At 50.3% G+C, this 18,324-nt stretch overlaps 1 protein-coding gene across 1 annotated transcript in view; it reads right to left on the bottom strand.

Moving 5' to 3' along the window:
• ZNF185 (zinc finger protein 185 with LIM domain) overlaps positions 1 to 18,324 on the bottom strand; it is a 52,283-nt gene that overhangs the window by 13,827 nt on the left and 20,132 nt on the right. The window contains exons 14-16 of the mRNA XM_075539224.1: positions 13,639 to 13,734; positions 12,938 to 13,027; positions 6,642 to 6,839 (exon numbers count right to left, since the gene is read on the bottom strand). Coding sequence (XP_075395339.1) covers positions 6,642 to 6,839; positions 12,938 to 13,027; positions 13,639 to 13,734 — 384 coding nt within the window. The remainder of the gene's footprint in view (positions 1 to 6,641; positions 6,840 to 12,937; positions 13,028 to 13,638; positions 13,735 to 18,324) is intronic.

The following is an 18,324-nucleotide window of genomic DNA, read 5'->3' as shown; positions in this document are numbered from 1 at the left end:
AGGTGACTTTAGAAGAGTCCTGGCGAACGATCTCCATTTAGAGGAAAAGTGGGCCATCCTTTCTTAGGAAGCAGACCAGCCCCCACCCCAGCTCATTAGTTTCAGAAAAGCAGTCCAAGCTGAGGGAGCAGCTCTAGCCAGGGTGAGTTTCTGGATGGTTTTTTTGTTGTTGTTGATGCCCACAATACTTCCTCTGGAACTATCACCAGACAACATCTTATAACTCAAAAACAAAACCAAACCAGCCAGCAGAGGCGGGGTGGCCTTAACATGAGTTAGTTGTTGTCCTCAGAGTTGTTCACATAATGCTTTTAAGCCAGCGGTTCTCAACCTGGGGGTCAAACGACCCTTTCACAGGGGTCACCTAAGACCATCCGAAAACACATATTTCTGATGGTCTTAGGAACCAAGACAACGCTCCTCTATTCGTCTCCGGGCGGGTGCACCCACATGCAGATCCGTCCACCTACTAATACCCGGTGTGAAGACTGTTACCCATGTTCCACCATGCTTCAAGAAAAAATTTCATTTCTGTGTCATTAGAACTAAACATTTTACAATCTATAATGACCTATTGCTTTGTGATGAATCACTAGGCTTTCATGATGTTCAATTTGTAACAATGAAAATACATCCTGCACATCAGATATGTTCATGACGATTCACAACAGTAGCAACATGACAGTGATGAAGCAGCAAGGAAAATCACTTGATGGTTGGGGGGGGGGGTGTCACCACCACATGAGGAACTGTATGAAAGGGTCTTACGGCATTAGGAAGGTTGACAACCACTATTCTAATGGGTCAATGGTAAAAATCTCCCTGGCTTCCCATGGTCCCGCCACAGCAGGCTACTTTTATAAACACTTTCCCCAACTGTGCAAGATATATGTGCAGGTTAACCAAAAACAAGTCAAAAATTGGGCGTGTTAGTCTGGGTACATTAGAGAAACAAATCCACAGAAACTCATAGGCATAAGCGAAACTCATATGTATGAGAGAGAGTTTTATATAAAGTGTAAGTGTACATCAAGAAAACATCCCAACCCAGTGCTGCCCAAGCCCACAAGTCCAACATTAGCCCATATGTCTGACACCAATCCACAAAGTCCTCCTCTGTCTCACAAAACACATGCAGTATCGCCGACTGCAGGAGAAAAGCCGAGTTAGTGCACCTGTAAGCATCTCCGTGCTGGCACACAGCTGCTCCAGCACCCAGGGCTGCATCGGGGTAGGTCCATGTGGCTTCTCCTCAGGGAAGTCTTGCTGGAAGTGAGCCTTGCCAGCTGAAGCAAGGAACTTACTGAGGCAGCTGCCCCCTGATCCAACCATCACAAAGCAAGAGACCCAAGAACTGGAAAGGCAAGGCTCACAGAGCCATTTATCTCTCCGCCCTTCAATTAACCCCACATGTGTTCACCGATTATTAGCACAATCAAATTTAACTATCTAATTGGGTTAAGTACATAGGTACAAAGGAGCCCTGGTGGCGTAGTGGGTATGCATTGGGCTTCCATCTGCAGGGTCTGGTCTGTAGCTCGAAGCCATGAGGCCTCCATGCGAGAAAAGCAGGCTTTTCTGCTCCAGTAAAGTTTGTTTCAGAAACTCACATGGGCAGTTCTCTCCATCCTGTCAGGTTACTATGAGCCAGCATGGAGCAGACAGCAGAGAGGGGAGCGTTACATGGTACAAAGCTGGAGGCTTGAATCCTCGTTTGAGCCGGCAACCCAATGCATTTCAAGAAATGCCTCGTCCACCTCCTCTCTAATGTTTATCAAACATTTAAAGCCATAATGTCCAGCCACACCCGGGAGATGTCTCCCCTTTTCAACCACTGGCTTGAGGAACTGCTTAGATACCTTCAGGTCGTGGGCTCCAAGGATAGAACCTTTACAACTTGCCCCAACCTCCGTCCGTTCCCTTCAGCCCTTTCCGCCTCCACGGGCTCTGGGCTAGCCTCTGGGGAAAGGGCACGCGGCACTGGGCAGTGGCCTCCACAGTCACAGACTGGGCTCTTTGGTAGAGCATGCCTGTGGGGAGCGCTCTCCTGGGGCCCGGGCCAAATCCTGGCTACTCCTTGGCTTTCCTCCCCTCTTCCAGGGCTTGTATGATGCCCTCGGAAGCTCAGGGAGCTTCTCTCAAGTGTCTCACTCGTTGTCTTCTCTTGCTCCGTAACTGAATCCAGGGCTTTCCTGCGGCTATTAGGAAAAGGCTAACTTGCTCCTTTCCACAGGGAGCCCGCTTCTGCTAGATCTTGAGATGGGTGAGAATTTTTTTCAGTCTGTGCTGACCCATCTACTATGCCTTCCACTGTCTCGGAGCCAAAGACAGTGCTTTGAGGGTTACTTCCTTCGTCAGAGGGTCTAACACCATAAATGTCATGGGTTTTCTTGGCCTCTCCAAAGTTCGTCCTTTAGGTGGTGGGGATGGTACTGTCACGTCATTATAAAACATCCACGTTAAAGTCCATTCATTTTCCGATCTTGCCAGTATTCAGTGTAGGTGACAGCATGCAAAGTGTTTCTTGCCCAGTCCACTGCTCGGCCCCCGTGATCTTTTTTAACATTGTGGACTGTTGTGGAGGACCCATTTCACAAAGTCTGATTCACCTCTTCCTGCCATGATCCCTTTGATGGTTCTAGTGTTACAGAACTCGCTGGGGCTCTTTGAGCTTTGTCAGCGTTTAAACCCTTGCCTTCCAATTGGTTGGCAGGAAAGGGAGAATTACATGTGCAAAAACCACAGATTATTGGAGATACTTCTAAAATACGAAGAGCATCCCGCAGGCTGTCTTCTGGGGTACTTGTACCACTTGAATGAGATAAGACGATAACGCTGGTCCACAGTTTACTTTGCAGAGTTGGACACATCTCACCTGCTTCTGTAGCAGGAAAGAGCAGCCAGTTAAGGTTGCTTCGAGTACCAGGCAGATGCAGGATGCCCTGGGGTCGACAATCATTCCTCTTCTCTGAGTACTTTAGTCCTGTGACCAATTCAATGAGATCGTCTACCAAATTGGTGTAGCTGAGTCTCAAAGGAATGGTGAGAATTAGTCTCTCCAGCGGAAAACCAGTAGAAAGGCCAAACTCTTTCTACAGGTGAGGGCAGGACTCTGAGCTCTGACTGCTACAGGGTCTTCACAAGTCAGCCTCATGCTTCCATTTTGGGTTATCTGAATGTGCTGCTTAAAGTCTGGATATTTGCATGCCAGGTACGCAGTCAGGAGTTCGTTCTTGCAAGCCCTGGTCTACTCAGAGCCATCTGAGGCCGAAGTTCTTGCCAGACCAATGAACTGGCAGTGGGCCGTTACATCTCCATCGCCTCTAGCCACCTGCAGTGTGAACTCTTAGCATGGTCCCATTTTGTCCCAACTGCTAATTTTAGGCAATACCTTTTTACAGCTGTAAGTCAAAGCAACTCAACGGCACAGAGTTTGAGACATTGTTTTACAGCTGAAGAAAGCGAAGACGAAGGAGGTCTTGTAGTGAATATTCAGCGGTCAGAATCAACTCAGTGCTTCACTTGCTCATGCGACTGCTTCTATCCTGGACTTGGGGGAGAGAGCTGGGGTTGGGGGCAGGGGTGAAGGCTTCTCAACGTGACATAGCAAACAAAGAAGCCTGGTCAAGCTACAGCTCTCACCAGGCTCTTGCCCCTCCAACGGCCACAAGGCCTGGCAGAGTTTTATACATTTCTCCTTATCTCCTTCATGTCAACACCGGCCCTCTCCCAAATATGATGTCCATTCCCAGGGCCTGGGCCTCCCTGAAGGAACCCTGGTAGCATAATGGAGTATGCATTAGGCTGCTATAGACAATGTCAACAGTGTGAAATCGGTAGCCACTCTGCAGGAGAAAGATGAGGCTTTCTACTCCTACGAAGAGTTAGAGCCTTGGAAGCCCACAAGGGCAGTTCCCCTCTGTCCTGTAGGTGCCAACAGACTCTGGGTGTGAGTGAGACCAATTCTTGCCACCCTTGCTTCTAAGGTGCTTTCCGGCTATACTTCTTTCAAGACTGCTTGCTCTTCTGGCACGGTACTATCATATTTTGGGCCAGCACCATCATTCAAATCCACCACCTGTCCGTCAGTTTGTTTACTGTGGTGGCTTGTGTGCTGCTGTGATGCTGGAAGCTACAGAACTGGTATTCCAAATGCCAGCAGGGTCACAGTCACCCAATGTGAACAGGTCTCAGAGCTTCCACACAAAGAATGGACAAGGAAGGAAGGACTCGGATCCCTAATTGGGAGGAAGGAGCCAAGTCCTTCCTTCCTTGACAACCTTGTGCACAGCGATGAAATGCTGTCAGGTATGGAGGGCCTAAGGAATGGACGCAGAATGCTGTCAGAGACAGTACGGGAGGAGAAGGCACTCGAAATGCGACTGAGGAGGAGCTACCGTCTTAAAGACAAAGTCGGCCATTGTGGCACAGAGGGAGAAAAACCTGTGGGATTGGAATCTTTAGGTTATTTATTTGCTGATGGGGCACCACTCAAGGTGAGAAGAAACAGTTGAAAATCTAATAATTGGAAGTTGGCAAGGGTGAAGGATAAATCTAGGAAAATAAGCAGAGGTCAACAGGGAAATGGAATGCCTAAAGATCGAGTTCCTAGGCGTCAGTGAGCTTCAATGGACTGCTGTTGGCCACTTTGAATCAGAAAATCATATGGATTGCTCTGCTAGAAATGCCACAGTCAAGAGGAACAGCGTTGCATACAGAATCGAAAAGAACCTTGCTAGATCTCTTTCTAGTGCACTGTAGTCTGGGACAGGACTATGTCTATCCGCCTTCAGGAAAATCGCATCACTACAAATGCATGCAACAAACCCAAAGGCTAGTGATGAAGAAACGGATTTCTACCAATGTCTGTGGTCAGAAAGTAATCCAATATGCCATGGAGACGCAGTGATCAGATGCACACACACGTTGGGCAGAAGCGGCAGTCGGAGAAACATGCCCTTTGTGATGGAAAGGAAGCTGGTGATGCATGATAGGATGTTGTTTGTTACAGCCACCCACTTGGGACTCCTCAGTTCCAGCAGCGCTGAGTTGAGAGAGGCGCACCGGACCATGGGTGACTTAGTGGCATGACTGCCTGATGAGTCTCCTTACTGCCCTCCCCCCCACTCCCAGGTACCTTGTTACATGGCGTCTCCAGCCAGAAACGGAAGCCCAGCACAGGTTATTGCATCACAGGTGCCCATTTCCTACCCTGCTGGCTGGCAGGGTGATCTCCCCCAAATCAGGTGATCCCAGGAGTTTCCTGAGCCAACAGACTCACAGAAACCCACTGCCATCAATTGACCCTGGACTCAGAGTGACGCTACAGGACAGAGTACACCTGCGCCACAGGATTTCTGAGGACGTCAATCTTCCAAGTTACCTCATCTTCCTCCCAAGGCTAACAGCCCACCGTTTAACCCACTGTGCCACCAGGGATCCTACTGTCATTGGGTTAATTCTTATAGAGGGCTTTGGAGGTGGTCTGTCTTAAGGACCGCAGACAGTCTCGGTTTTCTTCTTTTGAGCTGTTGCTTGGTTCGAACCACCGACCTTTCCATTGGCAGCCCCGCGGTTACCGAACAGCGTCAGCAAGGCTCCTCAGAGACACCTAGCTTGAGCTTAATTCTGGGCCGGGCCATGTCGCACTCCTTGCTCTTGTGGACTAAATGCTGTTCCTCCAAATCTGTGTCCAAGTCCTGCCCTCAAAAGATTTCATGTTCAAACTGAACAGAATTGGCCCAGACAATCATGGGAGGAACCTCACCCCCATCACACACACACACACACACACACACACACACACACACACACAGAGTCAGGACGGCTGGCAGCTCCTACAGACTGAAATGGTGAAACAGGGTCACCCCTCGAGCCACACCTCACCCAGGTTTCCAGCCTCCGGCCATGTGGCACTCTGGAAGCCTATGCTTGTGGTATTCCCATAACTGCATCCTTGGAGACTTGGGCTACACTGTCTTAAGAGAGAAAACCCTCTGGCCTACCTAAGAGCAAGCCCTGGTGGCACTGTGAAGTAGGCGAACATGGGACCGCGAACTCTACGGTCACTGGTTCAAACCCACTAGCCACTCCTTGGGAGAATGGAGAAGCTCCCACACAGATATCCAGCCTCTGAAACCGTAATACAAGGTGAATGGCTCTGAGTGAGTGGGGACCCACTGCACCCCGGCACTAGAAGCAACACCGGACCGCGAGTATTTTCCTGATTTTATTTTGTGAGACACGGAAAAGGAGCCCTGCCTAGCTCCCACCTGTTAGCCACGGCAACCACCACCTGAGCCCCCACCTGCTGGTTCTCTCATGCTGGGAGCTCACTGGAGTCACTGAATAGCACAAGGCCCTGGATCTTAAGTCCCTGTCATCCTGTCCGCATGGGCTACACAGACCTTCAGGAGAGCAGGGTTGTAAAGCCCCCCTCCCCCCTGCCCACCTCAGCTGCTTCAAACAGGAGTGCTCTCACATCCTCTGTCTGCCCTCTGGCACCAGCTCCTCATCTCTCCACGCGAACTCTCCATCCTTTAATCCCCCATCTGGGCAGACGCCCACCACTGAGGTGTGGATCCCGACTGACAGTAGGGAGAATCCGTCCCGCAGCAGGCGTGGCGCTCAGTCCTCCTCACCTGCCCGAGTGGTCCTCCAGTTCAATGAGCAGTTCAGTTTCTTGGTTGTGGCGTAGCCCCTCCGGACCACTGGCATCTGCGGGCTGTAGACTGGGGGCGGCAGGCTCTCCTGGGTCTCCCACCGGAGCTGTGGGCTGCTCCTTCCACACCTCCCCGGCTAGGGTGGCCACCTTCTGGTCTTCAAACCCCGAAAAGGCGCTGAGGACGGGAAAAAACACATTTAGGGAGCAGGTGGCAGGGACCACGCTTACTTCCCCACCACCCACAGTGACCTCTCGGGCACACAAAGACTCTCTTCTGAGGGTGAGGCAGAGAGCACCCAGGCATGGTCCCACCCCATGCAGCCCGCTGCTCCAAGACCAGGGCAGGCAGATGTGGCCCCCACTGTCCTGGGTGAAGAGGAGCAAGCACTGCTTCCCATGGGATGGAGCAGCTGCCTGGTGACCTTGGGTGCTAATGTTCCTGTACATGGGGCCAGGGCCAAGGCCAGGGCCTGCTCCCCATGCCATGAACTCAGCATCACAGAAAAATTCCATGTGGAGTCTCTGTCCCCTCACTCTGTCTCACCCCGAATCCAGCTCTCCCTACATCATTAGTGGAAGGGCTGCCTCCACTTATGACGGGGCCTCCTTGCAGAAAGACCACACTACCAGCTCCTGCCAGCTGTGAATCTTCTCCTGCATGTGCTCCTGCCTTCCAGCTGGCATAACAAGGGGCCCATTGCCCCACCCCTGCCCAGTGGACATGATAGTAGGGACTTCAAATCCTGGGTCTTGTACTGTTCAGTGACTCCAGCGGGGCAACAGAGTCTAATGTTCTCTGAGCAGATAGGGAAAAGGTAGCTGATAATCCTCCAGTAAAGCAAGCCTGTGGGTATGACACTCGAATTACTCTTGACTGCCTCTGTGCCCAGAATCTCTGCACTGCACCCACCCAGCCCAACAGGTGGCTGCTCAGAAGGCATTGGTCCCCTGCAATACGATGCCAGGGCACGACTGGGCTGAAGGCCTACCGAAATTGTGGCCCTGACCTCTCTTGACCATGGACTTGTCCAGGGTCCTGCCCCTGTGCCATGACCTTTGGAGAATTATGGTAATACAAACATAAGATTCAAACGCAAACTCTGCCATTGAGTCCATTGGACTCAGCAAGCCTATAAGATGGGGTCAAATTGCCCCTGTGGGCTTATGAGACTAACATCTTCTGGAAGTAGAAAGTCTCACATTTGTCCTGCGGAGTGGCTCATGGTTTGGAACTGCTGACCCCATGGCTAGCAGCCCAACGCCTCCGCAGTCCACCCCCAGGGCCCCTAGGATAACACAAAGGGGCTTCACAAATTGCATGGGGAAAAATGGAATGAAAAGATCATGGAGTCTCTCCTCATAGATGTTGTTCTAACCCAAATCCTAAATTGTAGCTGGAATTGTGTCCCCTGAAAGGTCTGTGGGATACCTAAGCCCTGTCCTTTTGGGTGACTTGGTGGAAAGGGGGTTTTCCCTTGCAGTTGTTGTCCGTTAACAAAGCCATAGGGTGTGCCCTCACCCTGAGCCCTCTGAGTGCTGGCAGGTAGAGGGGAGCAGGGCGACACACACAGAATCACACACTAGGGAAAATGCCACATGAAGACACAGGAGAGAGAAGCGGATTGTGCCTTAGCGCAGTGGTTCTCAGCGTTTCTAATGCTGTGGCCCTTTAATACAGTTCCTCGGTGACCCCCAGTCATAACTTTATTTTCCTTTCTACTTCATACCTGTCATGACTCGTCATGCAAATATCTGACATGCAGGATGTATTTTCATTATTACAAGTTGAACATAATTAAAGTATAGTGATTCACCACAAAACAATATGCCATTATAGATTATAAAATATTTCTTTCTAATGACAAATAAATTTTGTATTGAAGCACGGTGTAGCATAGGTAACAGTCTACCCGCTGGGTACTCATAGGTGGGCGTATCTGCAAGTGGGCGGACCCGCCAGGAGACGGATAGAGGAGCAGTGTCTAGGTTCCTAAGACCATTGGAAATGTGTTTTCAGATGGTCTTAGGCAGGGGTCCTCAAATTTTTTCAACAGGGGGCCAGATAACTGTCCCTCAGACCCATTGGAGGGCCAGACTATAGTTTTTTAAAAACTATGAGCAAATTCCTATGCACACTGCACATATCTTATTTTGAAGTAAAAAACGAAATGGGGCAAAAACACTTGGCGGGCTAGATAAATGTCCTCGGTGGGCCGCATGTAGCCCACGGGCTGTAGTTTGAGGACCCCTGGTCTTAGGCAGTCCCTGTGAAAGGGTCGCTCAATCCCCAGGATGAGAACTACTGCTTTAGATCCTTGAGAGGTAACCTGTCCCTCCTGACACATTGATTTCAGACTCTAGAACTGTAGGAGAAGCAAGTTTGGTTGTTTTACTACCACCACCATTCTCTCTCTCTCTCTCTCTCTCTCTCTCTCTCTCTCTCTCTCTCTCTCTCACACACACACACACACACACACACACACACACACACACACACACACTGCGATTCTGTTTCAGCCAGTTTCTCGGAAGCCCTTCTTTCTGACAGCACCTGGGTCATAGAGCCAGGAACCAGCTTCAGCCACTGCCAATTGCCCACTGAACTGCACTGTCTGCAGGGAGAGAATGCCCCTTTCCACTTGTGCACTGGAAGCCGCCGAGGGTCAGTAAATGTGACCATGGGTCACCTACTTCTCACACATGTGAACACTAACCATATGTGTTCACATATGGAGGACAAAAGTAGCCTATGTCTTCTGTACACTCCAACCAGACAAAGTTTAGTGGGGAGAGGACAGGCTATGTGTGCCTTGCTGGGTAAAATCAGACTATTAAACCCTCAGTGCCCTTGAACAGCTTGGAAGAAGCAACTATCTCAATAAAGCAAAAACAAAACAAAACCACCAAACTCACTGTCACCGAATTGACTCTGACACAAAGTCACCCTATAGATGCAGGGTTGAACTACCCCAGTGGGTTTCTGAGGGTTTGCCTCTTTAAGGGAGTAGAAAACCTAGTCTTTCTCCCGCAGGAAGGCTGGTGGATTTGAACTGCTGACCTTTTTTTAAGCTAGCAGACCAACGCATAACTACTACGCCACCAGGCCTCCGAGTATCTCACTGGTGCTGCTTTATCGAGTTCCTATTGGAGGCTAGGCTGTTTCTATCATTGATTTATTTTTGAGGAGAAGGACGCACACAGGGGTTGAGTGACAGGCCCAAGGCCACAGAGCTAGGACAAGACTCCGTTTGGATTTGAACCCGATTTGAGATGGTGCCCTTCATCACTATGTGCGCTGCCTCCCTAGCCCATTCACGATCCAGGCTCGCCATCTGGCGGCCAGCGCGGAGATGGCCGCGGAAGAAGTGCCGCCAAGGGTGAGTTCGCCTAAGACTGCTATTTCGCTCTACAAAACCTCACATTTCCAGGCGGGCACTGCGTCGAGCCCGCTGCGGAGGAAATGGCGAGGAGCGCAGGCGCACAGACGACGGTCACCGCCTCGTGATCTCGCGCGCTCAGGCGCACAGCACTAGAGCACGTGGCGCACACGCAGAGGAGTGGTGCAAATCTGGTGGACAAGCAAGTGCCTGGACTGCGCGCGTGTGCGCAGGCACATACTTTCTCCCCCCCTCCGCCCCCGCACTCGCCCCCACTCCCCGCTTGTCTAGGGACCCGTGGGGCCAAGGGGACTCGATGCCCACAGAGCTCGAGAGTGCTCCTGAACAGAATTTCCCCATCAGGGCTCTAATGAGCCGAGCAGGGCAAGTCGGTGCTGTGCATTGTAGGGTGTTTAACTGCATCCCTGGTCTTCACCCAACTGCCAACTCAAACGCACTGTGGGACCGAGTAGCCAGCCTCATCTCCCCAAACTCCCCAGCCAGGGTTGTAAAACGCTGCAACCAATACGGTTTGTACTGACTTTGCAAAACGCACTTTTGAGCCTGGGCTATCACTGGGAGGGCGGCCGTCCGTTTCCTCCTCTGCCACATTGCAGAAGAGCGCAGTCCTTGCCGCTATTTGAGAAGCTGGTGGTTACTGCTTCCGATTTCACGGATTACAGGCGCCCCCGTGCAGGCTGCAACCCACGAGGTCCGCAGAAACCACCAGGCCCTCCAAGAGAGAAACACCGGGCTGTCTACTCCCGTACAGAGCAACCGTCTCGGGAACCCGCAGGGCAGTGCCACCCTGTCTCATATGGTTGCTAGGAGGCAGCATGGACTGGAAAGATGTGGGTTTGGGGGGGGGGGAGGGTAGCTGCGTCTAGTTCCCTGCCAGGTTTTCAGAGAACCTCTTGCATTGTGATCATAAGTCAGCCCGATTCAATGTGACCCCATGCACAATGGGACCAAACCCTTGCGCTCCAGAGAGTTTGTGTTGGCTGGGAGTCCTTACTGGAAAGATAATTCTACCAGTGGAGCAGGTGTGTTTGTGTCGACGAACAAACAGGAACCGTAGAGACGCACTGAGATGGATCACCTCCCTGGCCGAGTGCAGGTAAATAATATTTAAAAGTTCCTGCCACTGGCCCCTGACCCCCGCACACCATGCTTCATGTTACGAAACAACAAGGAGCCTGTGAAATACCTCATAGCGTGGACAAGACTGGAGGACATTGTGCTCAGTTACGTTAGCCAATCTCAGAAAGAACGATTTCATGAGACCCTTAATTTTTTTTGAGACCATTATTATAAAGGAAGGAACCCGATGGTTTTCACATCAAAAGAAAACACTTTGACGATGATGCCGGGGGATAGGAGGCACAGGGAGGGAAGGCAGACGAGTCGGTGGAAACAGAAAGAAGAAGGATCACATGGGGGAGAGGTTCCTGAGAGACTGTCACTCGCTTAATGCGGTGCGTGCACTGTGCTACTATGTTCAGTGTGTTTTTCTCTGGATGTGTGCAATTCCGCACATAAAAGGGAGAAAATAATAAAAAATAGTAAATAAAAATTTTCATTGGAGAGCGAGAGGGGTCACCACCTTGAAAGTCCATCCACATTCCTTCCACGTCGGAGTGACTGTTAAAAGAGGGACAAGAAAACCAGAGCTGGGTGCACTTCTCTGCCACCCAAGGGAAAGACGTGAAGTGTCCTTTAATTTTCAGACACCTCGATAAGACCGGCTTTCTCTTCAGCTTCTAACGTGGAATAAAAACCCAGCTCTGGTCCCGGCTTTCCAGCAAGGAGCTCCACCCTGGGCCGCTGTGCCTCGTCTGTCAGCGGTGCGCACCCTTTGAGTTACCAGTAGCTCCCCCTACCCCCCATCTCCCTCTGGGTGTTTTAACTTCTGACAGCTGGACTGATATGGCAGTACCCCAGTAAACCAATGCCCCTCTACCCTGCTGTGGCCTTTGGAGCACTATTGCTCCAGGCAGGGCTAAAACCGGCTTCCAGGCTTTTCTTCTGTATTCTGATCTGGCTGTACACAAAGGTGATGCCTAGGAGTTTCACCCTTCCAAGATCACATTATTTTCTGCTTTGAATGTTTCTTTCTTAGTTGTTGCTATTGAAATCATGTGTTTTCTGTAACGGAACACATAGTAAGTGACATGGAAAACAACAACAAAAACATTGGTTTTGACCTGAAATGCATTGGGTACAATCAGTCAAGATACATGTGCCCTAAAGCAGGAGTCCTCAAACTTTTTACGCAGCGGGCAGTTCACTGTCCCTCAGACCCATTGGAGGGCCGGACAGTAGTTTAAAAAAACTATGAACAAATTCCGATGCACATTGCACATATCTTAATTTGAAGTAAAAAAACAAATGGGGCAAAAACACCCGGCGGGCCAATTAAATGTCCTCGGCAGGCCACATGTGGCCCGAGGGCCGTAGTTTGAGGATGCCTGGTCTAAAGGATCTCTGGCGCTGGGCGGGGTTGGTGGAGCAAGATTTGTTTCTTCAGATTTATGGTTACAGAAAGGGCAGCAGGCACTAAAGCCCAGAAGTGGAAAATGCCCCCTAGGTAACAAAAGGGTAAACATCGTGCCTGTCCGTCCCTGCCCACCTCCCTTTCAAGGATCCTCACGCTCGCTTGCCTCGGTCACTCTTCAGGGTGCCCAGGCAGCGCCAGGCCTTGTAGAGCGTGCTGCCCCCTCTGCCTTGTAAGCGTTGGCGCAAAGGCACTGCTCGCACGGTACTGCGCCGCACTCTCTTCCCAGAACCCACCGGGTGTTATTTTACCCGTGCAACGTCTTGGCCTTCCCGCCACCCCAGGATGCCACCACCCATGCTGCCCTGTCAACAGCAGCTCAGCAGGCTGCTGCCACCTTACCCCTTCGTGTCCGCTGTGGTGTCCTCCGGCTCTGTGGAGTGCAGGGTCTTCCCATCAGCAAGGCCAGCAGAAGCCCAGGGTGCCCTGGAACTGAGGGAGGAAGCCCCTGGCTTGTGAGGTCTCCTCCCTGAGGACTCTGGGAACTCTAGTCTTCCCTTCCCCACTGTGTTCTCCAAGGAAACAAGACCAGACCCACAGCTGCCAGCAAAGGCTGGACACTGAGTCCTGGCATTGGTGTGGGTGGTGGCAGCACGTGAGCCCTGGAGTTGGTCTTAGGAACAAGCACAGTCCCTGAACGACGCAAGTGCTTGGGAACAGGTCCTCCTGCGTCTCAGTTACAATATCCTCAGCTGACCTACCTCCCCAGGACCCAGAAAGAGGCTGGGAAGATTGTTCTTCTACAGCATGCTAACGGCCACAGCCAGGACAAACTGGCCACTCCAGTGAGGCGGGGTGGGGTGGGTAAAACTGGACAGAGGCCTGGACCACCCTGATGATGGCCTAGGAGCTCTCTAGTGTCCACTGAGATAATTCTCCCAGTCCTTACAGGAGAGGTTTCTTGAGACCTCCCCCAGGTCCCCAGCCCCCAGCCACCAGCAGGGATCCCTGCCATGATTCATTGCTCCTCCTGCCCCTTTGCCCCTGGCATCACATGCCCAGAAACTTATGGATCTGCTCACTGGCACACAACATGCCCTTACCTGGTGGTCAGGAGTCCAGGCTTGGGACACTCAGAGCTGGTGCCTTGCCCATCTCCGTCATCCAGGAGCGGGGCAGATCGGGCATCAGGGCACAGCCTGTGGGAGGAGGCCAGGTCAGCTCAGGACAGGTTAGGCCAGTGTCAGAGTACCCAGTCAGGCAAGCACAGAGTCACTTGTACTTATTGACAGTTTGCCATGTTGTCACCACATCAGAGATTCTGCTTCGAAGTCTGCCTGGTATCTGTCTCTCTCCCAGCCCCACAGCGCCTGCTGACAGAATCAAAGCCCCCGTTTAACTGCTCCGTGACAGGGTGGGATGAAGGGCCGAGTCAGCAAAGTCCTCAACCTTGGGCTTGGTCATACTACTCACTGGGCAGTGCTGCCCAGTGGTTAAGGAAGCTCAGGCTACAGTTCGAATCATGGCTGCCCACTAGCAGATGACTTTGGGCCACTGGGGCTCTTACTTCTAGCCACTTGAAAGACTGGACTCTTCATCTATGGATTAGCGTGTTTCACACTGACTGTGGGTCACGCTGAGTCGGAATGGGTGGGATGGCAATGGGCCAGGCCGTTGCTGTCTCTCTGTTTTGGGGTGTCAGGCACAATCCCTTGAAATCTTTGAAAATGGTAGAGGGATGGCTTCCCTGTTTTTATATTCTAAATAAGGCTGCAGTGAAAATCCTTTTGGGTAAAAGGAGATGCAGAGTGCAAAGGTTTGGGCCTGCCTGCCACCCCAGGATGCCAAATTGCAACTTGCGGGGAGGTTGTGCCAACAGTGAAAGAGAACGAAAGGCCGAGGTTAGGGGCAGGTGTCGTTCCGGAAGGTGAACTTGAGCGTGCCCATCGAAGGCGTGGCATTAGAGATTTGAAGACGTTGGCCTCCTTCTCTCCGGTGTGCTTTCCTTCTTCCCCCTGGGCCTGTGCTGCTGTCGAAGCAGATGTGCGCCGGTGGAACCACATGCTCTGGGCGCTCTCACTCACGGCCTCCTGTTGGATTGGTTCCCTGGCCCTTTAAGCCATGTAACTACAGAAATGGAATTCAGTGAGCTCTGCAGGAGGCTCTGGAGAGGGAATGGAACGAGAACAGTGCCTTCCATGAGGACTCTGCTGACGCCTTTGAAAGACAATGACAAGTTTCTTAGAAGTTGTCAAGTGACATATAAACACTTGTCGGGAAACAAAAGAACAAGGTAAAATCTCTAGCGGCTTCTTCATTTGGATTCTTTTGCAACTACTTCCAGGGTTGACTTGACTTTAAGGAACAGAAACTGTGGAGAAAAGACTTCACCTCAAGGGTGCACATGCAGAAAGCAACTGCCGGGTCAGAATTTGTTCCAGGGTGAACCAAAAGCCACACGACAAAACCCACTCCCACTGAGTGCACTCCAACTCCCCATGACGCTATAGGCCACAAGACAAGTCTAAGCCTGGTGCCTGTGAATATGTCCAGGGGTCTTTGCATGAGGTCAGACCGATCCCATCTGAATGGTGCCCTGATAAAGGAGGAGAGGCAGCCGGGAAGGGCATCCGCTTGACACATTTACAGGAGAACTGCAGGCATCAGACTGTTTGCTATATGCGTTGATTTGTGTCCCCGCAAAAGCGATGTTGATACCCTGACTCCTGCACCTATGAAGTTAACCTTCTTTGGGAATAAAGTCTTTAAAAGTATTCTCAGTGAACAGGAAAGTTTTGCTGGGGTACAGTGGGTCCTGATTCCTTCTCGGAGAGGCCCTTGTGACAGAGATGAGTCTTGGGCACCACAGACAGAGAGACCCTCTGGGAGCAGACTGCATGGTGAGGACACAGGTAGTCCCCAATTTACAACTGTTTGTTTATGTTCAGATCACCTTGTTGCCAGTGGTATCCACTGAAGAGAAGGTTTCAAAGAGCGGCCAAGATGAAAGAATACACTCTGCATATCTCAAATTGAAGGAAATGAAAAAAAAATTCAAGCCTCGAGCTGCAATATTGAAAGAGTCTATAGGCTACAGAGAATTTTTGAACACTGCAAGAAGCTTCAAAAGCTGGAAAGAATACCCTGTCCCTGTAACAAAAAGAACTAGTCAACTTCCTTCCATTTCAAAAGGCAACATATGATCAAGAACCAAAGGAAGAAGTTCAAGCGGCAGTGAAGGCACTAGTCACAAACAAGGCTCGAGCAATTGACAGAAAACCAATGGAAACGTTTCAACATGCCGATGAAGCCGAGAAGACTGCCGCCTTCAGCAGGGATTGCAAGTCAGTGTCAAGAAAACCAAAATCCTCACAGCTGGACCAGTAGATAACATCATCGATGGAGAAGAGTTGGAAGTGGTCGCCCACTGAGGAGGTGGGCAAAGGACCTAACAGAAGTTTCACGGGGGCAGAAATCCGAGTGGCCAATAAACATATGAGAAAATGGTGGCGATCATTAGCCCTAAGAGAAATGCAAATTAAAACAACTATGAGATATCACCTAACACCTCAAGGATAGCACAATGTAAAAAATCAGAAAGCAACAAGCGTTGGATGGGCTGTGGGGAAATAGGAACTCTTGTCCACGGCTGGTGGACCTGTAGGTATGTACGGCCACTATGGCAATCTATTTGGTGATATCTAAAACAGATTTAGATTGAGCTATCATACAACCCAGCAATCCCCCTACTGGGCATATACCCAGAAGAGCAAGAAACAAACCACGGCCAGACATCTGTGCTCCAATGTTCACTGTGGCACAGTTCACAATTGCAAAGAGTTTGAAACAACCCAAGTTTCCATCAACGGATGAATGGATTAAAAAGCTGTGGTACATACATACAATGGAGTACTACACATGCCTAAAATGCAGTGGTGAACACATGAAGCACATGTCCGCATAGGAAGAACTGGAGGAAATTATGCTAAGCGAAGTAAGCCAAGCACAAAAGGACAAGTACAACATGAGTCCACTGAGGGAAGCTGAAAAATGCAAAAGGGGCACAAGGGGAAAGCTACTGTATATCTACATGCATTCCTGGGTACTCTGGCAGGGCCAGACCCAATCCAGGGATACATATGGCAGCCAACTAACAAGGAGGGGCAAATAAAGAAAGAAGGAAAGAGAGAAAGACATGGTAGTGGGGGTAACAGGGCACTAACCCACCCAAGGAGAGGGTGTTGTTTTTATCTCCGCAGGAGAGGGAGAGAGGGACCAGACTTCAATCTGGTGCACCAAGACATGAATGCAACATACTGGCATGAAGCAGGGAACCAATAGAGAGGTCTTGTGAATCCAAGCAAGAGAAAATCCTCATCCCCAATCCCAACTACGTGGATGCCCCACCCCACCTCCAAAATAATTCACTTCAGAGGACAGCACTGAAGCTACAGCTGAGAGAGAGGGGTGCATCTGATCAGACCACACAGGAGCAAACAAAGAGGGAAGGAAGGAGGAAGAGATTGTGGAGCACATCCTGGCCCACCAAGCACCAAGGACGATATTCCCACTCAGAGCAGCCAATGCACACAGAGGACCATTGGGCTGGCTCCACCACCTGACACGGTGTCCCTCATTGACACATAGTGCTGTGAGGGACAACACTGAAGGCACAGTGTGGGAACTGTGCCCTATCTGACCCAACCACATCAAGGCAAAACACCAAGGGCGTACAACAAAGCAGCATGGGGAACAAAGCAATGAAGTCCCCAGAAAACTCCAAAAATAAACTTTGGGGCAAGGGCATGGCACCCCATCAGACTGGTCCAGAAAACACTCCTAACGATCAACAAACAGACCTTGAACTATTTACAGGATTTTCTTTTTTTTTTTTGGTCGTTTTTTGTTATTGTTGTTTTCTTTTCTTTTTGTTCTTTGTTTTTGTCTTATTATTGTCTCTGCATGTCTATCTTAATAAGATAGGCGGGATAAACAATCAGGAGGAGATGGTTCCTGGGGGACATGGGAGAAAGGGAGGCCTGGGAAAAGTAGGGGGGTGTCAACCATCCCAGGGACAAGAGAACACAAGTGATCTAAAATCAATGGCGAGGAGGGCATAGAATGCCTAGTGGGGCTTGATCAAGGGCATGTATATATGTAAATACATTTACATATAATTATAGGGAAATAGATCTATGTACATAAGATAATAAGCATTAAGGTAGCAGACAGACATTAGTCCTCTACTCAAGTACTCCCTCAATGCAAGAACACTTTGTTGTAATAACCCAAAATTTGTGATGCTCACCTTCCTGACAGGATCATTGAAGAAAAAAGCGGGTGCATAAGCAAATGTGGTGAAGAAAGCTGATGGTGCCCAACTATCAAAGGATACAGCATCTAGGGTCTTAAAGGCTTGAAGGTAAACAAGCGGCCATCTAGCTCAGAAGCAACAAAGTTCAAATGGATGAAGCACACCAACCTGTGTGGTCATGGGGTGTCGATGGGATTAGGCACCAGGCATCAAAGACCCAGACCAAAATAAAAATCATATAATTGTGAATGAGGAGGAGGGCATAGTGGAGACCCAAAGCCCATCTGTAGTCAATTGGACATCCCCTTACAGAAGAGTCACGGGGAGGAAACGATCCAGTCAGGGTGCAGTATGGCACTGATGAAACATTCAACTTTCCTCTAGCTCTTCAGTGTTTCCTCCCCCCACAATCATGACTCCAATTCTACCTTACAAATCTAGCTAGACCAGAGCATGTACACGGGTACAGATAAGA

Source organism: Tenrec ecaudatus, chromosome X, assembly GCF_050624435.1.
Source record: "Tenrec ecaudatus isolate mTenEca1 chromosome X, mTenEca1.hap1, whole genome shotgun sequence".
NCBI lineage: Eukaryota > Metazoa > Chordata > Mammalia > Afrosoricida > Tenrecidae > Tenrec > Tenrec ecaudatus.
The sequence above is the reverse complement of the archived record's forward strand: the minus strand, read 5'-3'. Positions and strand labels throughout refer to the sequence as shown.